Consider the following 7,500-nt stretch of genomic DNA (forward strand, 5'->3'; position numbering starts at 1 on the left):
GCGGGTGTTAGCTAGGCCATGCTGATAAGGCCCAAAAGGTCGAAACAGCTGTCCATGGCTGCTAATTGACCGGGTGCAATGGTTGTGCGCACGCGTGATGTGTTGGCCACCCCAGGTTGATGTTAGCGTGTGTCACCTTGCTTTTATTGTTGCTCTACAGAAGGGCCTACTTGTCTTATAGATGTCCTTTTTGGCGCGACATGATAACCAAAAGATATAACAAATAGCATATTCGCCTACAAGTAGTTTTCTAGGACCGTACTGTAAATTACAGCTCCTTATGGATTTCCGTCAAATGAAGTGAAGTGGGAAAAAACGCTGGCAGTAACTTAAAGTGCGGTCCTCGCACTCGGTCTTGATGATGGTTATATGTTAGAAACGGATGCCATTTTGGCACAATCGTACCGTGATTTCCAACACATGTCATGTAAGGTATCCTGGCAGCCATGTCTTGAATCCTGTTCATGAAGGCATCACCGTTCTTTATGGAAAGAAAGCAACATACATATAAAAAGCTTGTTTAACAGTACTTTGGAAAGAACAAGATTTTCGATCATCGAAGTAACGTACGTCATTTGACCAGTAATGGAAGAAAAGCCTTTAAAATTCAGGTACGAACGGGATTTGACCACCACGATACAGGTGTAAAGATCTACAAATTGAGCACCTTTGCCCACAGAGAGATCTACCCGTTGCCGATGTGAAGAGACTGGTAACTTTTTTCAACAGTTTTTTTCGTATGGTTTCAACCAGACCACAGTCGTCTGGCAACTTAAGCGAGTTGCTGTTAATTTTTGAAACGCTGGTGATGTTACACAAGCGCACGCAATTTCCTTAAGCTAAGTGTCCAAGATACTCTATAGTCTTCAGTTGAGCATGATTTTTTTGTGAGGGCATACACTTGCCAACTCCTTTCTTTTGTCCAGTGTCCAAAGACCTACCCTGCGAGCAGTTGGTTTCTGCTATGCTTCGAATTCCCGAGAGAGAAACCACTGCGAGCAGCCGTTATTTTCTTTGAGTGAGCCGCCGTCCAGCGCCAAGGACGAATAATTGAAATTTGAACCGGTAAACGAGTTAGTAAACTTGTTTTGGAGCTTGCGCGTGCGTTCAGCTACGTAACTGCTGCGTTTGGGCGAGCCTACTGTGTAGCGATTTCCCGCCAAATAAGACGAAGTGATTCCAAATACATGACGTGAGGTGTGACGTACTTTGCACATGCTCGATGGAAAATCAAACGGGTTGCTTGCAGTGGTTTCTCTCTCGGGAAGCGTAAGAGAAACCAACTGCTCGCAGGGTACCAAAGACCTTTTTGTAGCTGAAAAATTTTTTTTTTCTTGGAGGCATAGGATGAATTTCTTTCAAACATTGCTGTAGGCCTTGCATTTCCTGAGAATACGGTCGAAATTTGTAAACAACATCCTATCCGAACAGTCTTCTGTTGGGTACCCCCTGTTTATATCTTTCTGTTTTTAAGTATTACCAATTTAATCTTATTGTTTGAGGTTGTACTTCGTGTATTGTTTACTTTAAAATGAGTCGAAAGACAGAATTCAACAGGAAATTATGCTAACAGTCTATCAAAAAAGGGAATTAAGCTGAATGACTCGTGAAAAAGTAAAAACATTTACCGCCATTGGTCGCTCCGTATTAGAAAAACTGTGCCCTCTGTCTTGAGTCCTGTACTCAAGACCTTGGGCCCATTTTTTTCCTAATACAGACTTTCCGGCAAGCGAATAACACACATGTACGACCTTACTTCCAATTTGATTATAAAAGGTAACTGTAGCATTTTATAAAATAATTAGGATAGTACGCGCACTCTCATTGGGTAGAGTTAGGAGAATTCGAGACAGTTATGCAAACCCTTGACAGCGTCTCGGGTTTGCATAACCGTCTTGAATTCTCCCAGCTCCCCCTCGTGTTTTGATGAGGCTATGGAAACACGGAAAACGTCCTCTATTGCTTAAATCTGTGTCAAATGTCCCGGACGTACTCGCGCGCTCCTTTTTTTCCCGCCAATCGGTTTCCGCTTTCGCTTGCTGCAAAAATATCCGTCTAAATTTCACCAATGACCGCCTTTGTTCAAACTGAGTGGTCTTTCCACAATTCCAAAATAAAATCCACAGTTTCGTTTCACGTTGTTATATCTTCAATTAATTAAAGGACAAGCAGTGTTTTCAATGATCTACCATTACAATCATGTTAAAATTGCGCCAGATTCCTATTTACCTACCAGTCCCCCTGAAGTATGGAAGTCGTAGGCGAAGTCCCCCACATGCAACACGGCAGTATTATGACCGGACCTGGCCTCTTGAATGAGCCGTTTAAGACTGGGCGCTCCCCCAACTCGACCCATGTCTCCATATACTAAAAGCTGTGGTGACCAATTCTAACAACACAGACGAAAATTATTTTCATTTGACTCCTAGCAATTTGAGACCTCGGAAAAGTGAGAACTTTATCTGTAATATAAAGGGGGGAATACTAAATTATAAGGTTGCCTAGGAACACCTCAAGCCCTCAGAGTCGCATATGCGTTTTTAGGAAACTATTACGCTACCTTACGTTTATTAATAGGAATAATATTTTAAAAATAAGAATAATGCGCTAGTTTCTCTACCCCTGTTTTCTATACTACCTACTAGCAAGAACTTGTTCAGGAATCCTCTGCCGATAAGAGCTTAGTTTGGTTTTTTTTATGCAAGGGCCATCTGAACAAAGTAGAAGTGCCTGATTTTGGGAAATCTACCAAGCAAATAATTTGCAAGCTGGGCTAGCCGCACGGCTGTGAGAATATAGATATATTTCTTTTTTGTTTCACCAATATCTCGTTAGGCACGGCCTAATTTCTTCATTTAAGGACGGTGCCTACTATTGTTAATGCGCATACGTTCTGCGCATCTCGAGATACTCCGATTTCCTATCAGTGATGCTTACTAATACAGGGATATTTTTGCGCGGTTTAAAACTATCCGGAGAAAGTAGATCTTAGTAAGTACTCTTGGTATCCAAAAAGAAAATTGGGGGTAATCATGCATTTTTCAGAGATAATTAAGCTTCAATCTGAGAAAGAATGCCATACATTGCTTTGTATTTTAAAGCTTTTTATAAATATTATTCATGAATTATGTTTGAAAAATGCGTGGTTACCCCCAATTTTCTTTTTGGATTTCAGTAACACTTGTTAAGATCTACATTTCCTGCACAATCACACACCGGGGCACCGTCCTTAACTTCCTGAAGAAGTCAGGCCATGCCGGACAAAATATTGGTAAAAAAAAAACAAGCCTTGCATCGTTATTTTGTTTTTGGCGTTTTTCTGCAAGCATTTCGCTTGGATAAGTTTTAGAACAAAACAAAATAAAAATGTTATACAATATACATGCACCGCTCTTCGACTCTCGTAGCTGTAATGCGCCGATCAAATCGAAACTTCAACATCCCCCCCCCCCCCCCCGGGGCAAACTGCGGGCATCTGGCTATCTTCTGTGCCCGGGGAGTGGGGAATTTGACCTTTACCTGCGTGGGGTGGGGAAATTTGAACGGGAAGTGTCAGGTTTCAAATGGTTTTTTTTGGGGGACGCCGAAGTCACTAACAGCTATAGATCACGTGTTTGGACAACATGGAAGAGTTCAAAGGAAGAGATGTAAAACTTGTGAGCGATTGGCTTACAAAAAAGGTCTTCAAAAGGTCTTTATTAAAGACGGCAGAAGCCGACGACGATTGTTCTTCAGTGGGGTATGACAGACAAATCCGACGATAGCTATAGGGTAGGGCATTTGAACACCATTTTGGCCCAAGGGGGCGGGAATTTGAACGATCCAATCTTCAAAAGTCCAAATGCCCGGGCGGGGAGGGGATGCTGAAGTTTCGAGTTGATCGGCGCATAAATAAAGCATATATAAAGGAAATTTCCCGCTCCCCTACAAAAAATTGAATAAATAGCCCAACTTAACCTTCCTCTGTTGGGGTAAAATCGTGACACCAATTACCAACGAGATATGAGAGAAATGGGGCGACATCTTGTCACTACGAAACGTGTTTTTGGATATTTTGCCACTTTTTAAGCTTACCGGTTAATTCAGCCCCCCCCCCCCTCCCCCCCAAAAAGAAAAACTACTGTGCTGTGTGATTTGTTCTTGAGTTTAACGTTTTTTTTTTTAAGAAAGAAGACTTCTTTGTACATATTTGGATAAAACACTACCCGCCTAGATTAGCACTGATTTGCTATTACCATTGTAATAGTAAAATAAGAAGTTAATAAACTCGAACTTGAACTTGAACTTGAACTTGAACTTGAACTAAAAGTTGCATGAGAACCAGACATTGAGACCATGCCGAGTTTTCAAGTAATCTTTGCGAGGTTTAATCATAATAGGACAAAAATCGGATGAAAAGGGCGAAAACATTCAAAAGTAGTTCAACGGGAGAGTTGAATTCTGTTGAATTCCTTTTCTTTGTTCCTGTTTTTAAAAGCCTCGATGGAACCTTGTTTAACATTTTGACCATGAAGTTGGCTTTAATATCAGGAAGAATTTCGTCCTTGTAAAAACCTATTAGAATCGTCAAAGAAAGGTGCATCTTCTTACAACAGGGAGTACAAAGAAAGAAGGAAATTCAAGTTAATTGTATCTTTATCGGGAAAAAATAGAATCTCACAACTTTTTATCTCCATTTTTTTTTTCCATGGATCTCCAGATTTTCCTTTATCAAGATCTGCTAATTGCAACATTTTTCATGTTTTCTACATTTTCGGCTTCTAACTATTCGTGTTCCCTGACTATGAAATTTATTCTGTCTTTGAAGTTACTTTCTCAGTATATTAAATTTTTCTCCAACTACTCCAAAACATATAAAATTTCTGTCTCCAAAAATGTCCAGGCACTGAGTAGGTGTTTTTTGCCCCGACATCAGACTTACGTCTACATCGATTAATAAAAGCGACAGGCAGTCCACGGAATTCGCCACACTGACAAATCATTATTAATTTTTATTAAACCCATAGAAGAACGTTTTTTAAAATTATTTTCTGGCCAAACGCATAAATTGACTCCCTACGAAAACAATATTGGACGATTTTATCACTGGAGAGAAATGAAAACATTCCAGATACATAAACACATACATGCCAACTCTCCCGGATTATCCGGGAGTCTCCCGGATACGGAACGAATCTCCCGGTCTCCCGTACGGGTCATTAAATCTCCCGGATAAAAACGACTCTGAACCTTTCACAGACGTTTCTCCATTCTAGACTCAAATTGCATCCCCAAGTTTAAAAAAGATCGATTTTTTCAAACTCCTTTCATTGTTTCTTAATGCATTTCTTCATCTCTGAGTTTCAAACACACGTTAATAGAACTAAACAAAATGACTTCCTTTAGCTATCATCGCCATATAACCGATTGTTTGATTGGATCTCCGATTCACCAATAAAAATTCTTGACATAAGTACCCTGTTTTCCCGCAAATTCACAATGGTGGCAGAATATTCTTGTATTCTAGGGGGAGTGGGTAGGTTGATCGAGGGGGGAGGGGTGGGGAGACCGGATGGAAAAAATCTCCAGATTTTAGATCTCCATAGGTTGGCATCTCTGTAAACATTTATGTATGCTAGTAATTGACACAATTTTTTAAATATGTAAAATTACTACAAAATCAGTCTCAACCGTAATCAGAAACAGCACTTTTTCTTTCATTCTTATTTTTTCTAACAGCGGAAACCAACAATTCCTTTGGGCTACAGTAACTGGTCAAGCCCTTTTCACGACGTTGAACGATTTTATTTCAACCTAGGAAATATACTCCTCAAAATGCGCTCATGGATACGCCATTTGAAATCGATATCTTAAGAAAATTACACCACTTTAAATTTATTCTCAAGACTAGAACGACTTCAATTATGTCAACAAAATATCCAAACTAAGCTATCGATGAGAACAAGAATATAAACACTTTCGATGCAAAAGCTCGCTGGCCCCGCCTTGGACAAAAAATCAATGTAATATCACTTTTCGGTTCACCGATTTCTTATGCCATGCTCTGAATTTCCAAAAGATGCCAAAACGGCAGCAGCTTCATCAGACGAAGGACGGCCATACTTAAACGAAATCATACTATGGTCTGCCATTCTTGAAGGTAGATTGCAGTACTTGACAAAAGCGCTGTTATCTGATACCGAAAACACTTGGCTGGCCTGCGGCTCCACAGAATACGGCGACAGACCTTGTTCCGGCCAGTTGTTGTAATGAAAAATTCGGCCATCACAAGTGGTCCACACGGTTTGGAAAGGAGTTGACACATAAGGACTGCAGTTAAATGATTTTCGCCGAGGGACGCTGTACGGTGAATGCATGATGTTAGACACGCTCTGCATCAAACTGCGCCCGCTAGTTTTGGGAAAATTTTCCCTGGTTTCATCCAAAACGCTTCCGTCTTCCTTAACGAGAGTTTCTTCAGTTTTAGCAAATGTAGAAGAGGAGATGTCCGCTAAAAGCCGAGAGGAATGTACAGTAAGTAAACTAGATACTGGCTTTCCCTAAAAAAGCTAGTGCAAAAACATTTGAAACATGAGAATGTTTATTATAGCTTGAATGGTTTCCTTTCCTTATATTTTGCCTGAGCTAATGACAGCCCATTTGTGCCATTAGTTTAGCGTCGACAAGCTAAAAAAACACAAAAAGTTCGTTGAAATGAAGGGAAAATATGTAGGCATGATTCAAGCGAAAGTATCAAGGCACGGGGAGAGAAGTTGTCTTCCTGGACAGTGTACAATATAGCTTACAAATAATTAGACTTGCTCGCGCTAACAAGACTTAAGGAAAAGAAAACTTTTTTTTTACCTTGCGGCTCCGAAGGCGTAGCACAGAAAGTTCGGTTTCCAAAGTCTTTCATCTGTTTTCTACGAAGACGAACTTGCTGTTTCATGATGTCTCTTTTCTTGCGTCCCTTTACACACCGTTCGCAATGGCAGTTCAAGAAAGGGCAGTGATGTTTATGGCCTTTGAGGTTCGAACGTACACCATGATTACTGCAAAGAGTACATGAAGGTTTGCGTTCCTTTTTCATTCCCACCAGCTTCTCAAGAGAGGAATCCTCCATGTCTCCTTGTTAACAATGAAGTGCGTAGTGACGCCCCTTGTGTCGTTTACGAACTTTTCAAACAAGGCGGAGCTTAAAATACTCAGCGACAAATGCCAATCATATAAAACGTTCGACTTATGATTGGACAAAACTGACTCTTCACGTGGATGTCACACGTCCTGGATAAACGATTATAGAACAAATGTTTCCTTGTTTGTTTTACAGTTTGTTTTACAAAGCGGGTAAAAGAAAACTGTTTCATAAGTGAGCCATAGCTGTTTGTGAAAAACATTGGCAAAACGTTTTAACCGGTCAGTATAATATGCAAATTAATTGCAAGCTAGGTATAAAAAGCAGAAAGCAGACTGCAGGCTCGGTATATATGTTATTTGCCAGCTGAGGTCTTGCAAATGCTG

At 40.4% G+C, this 7,500-nt stretch overlaps 2 protein-coding genes across 2 annotated transcripts in view; both read right to left on the reverse strand.

Annotated features, from left to right (window-relative positions):
• The window catches only part of LOC138022096 (acid phosphatase type 7-like), a 22,743-nt gene that overhangs the window by 9,037 nt on the left and 6,206 nt on the right, over positions 1-7,500 (reverse strand). The window contains exons 3-4 of the mRNA XM_068869120.1: positions 2,234-2,389; positions 406-481 (exon numbers count right to left, since the gene is read on the reverse strand). Coding sequence (XP_068725221.1) covers positions 406-481; positions 2,234-2,389 — 232 coding nt within the window. The remainder of the gene's footprint in view (positions 1-405; positions 482-2,233; positions 2,390-7,500) is intronic.
• LOC138022010 (doublesex- and mab-3-related transcription factor 1-like) lies at positions 5,605-7,300 on the reverse strand. Its single transcript, XM_068869037.1, has 2 exons — positions 6,844-7,300; positions 5,605-6,490 (listed from the first exon to the last, which is right to left on the reverse strand). The coding sequence occupies exons 1-2, from the start codon at positions 7,100-7,102 to the stop codon at positions 6,021-6,023; spliced, it is 729 nt and encodes a 242-aa protein (XP_068725138.1). The 5' UTR covers positions 7,103-7,300; the 3' UTR covers positions 5,605-6,020.

Source organism: Montipora capricornis, chromosome 10, assembly GCF_036669925.1.
Source record: "Montipora capricornis isolate CH-2021 chromosome 10, ASM3666992v2, whole genome shotgun sequence".
Lineage (NCBI taxonomy): Eukaryota > Metazoa > Cnidaria > Anthozoa > Scleractinia > Acroporidae > Montipora > Montipora capricornis.

What these genes read in the sequence shown, in the direction of transcription:
- LOC138022010 (XM_068869037.1), bottom strand. Translation starts at nt 7,102, where the DNA reads ATGGAGGATTCCTCTCTTGAGAAGCTGGTGGGAATGAAAAAGGAACGC. An exon ending in TACGCCTTCGGAGCCGCAAG is followed by an intron (nt 6,491 to 6,843) that starts GTAAAAAAAAAG and finishes CTCGGCTTTTAG; the next exon opens with CGGACATCTCCTCTTCTACA.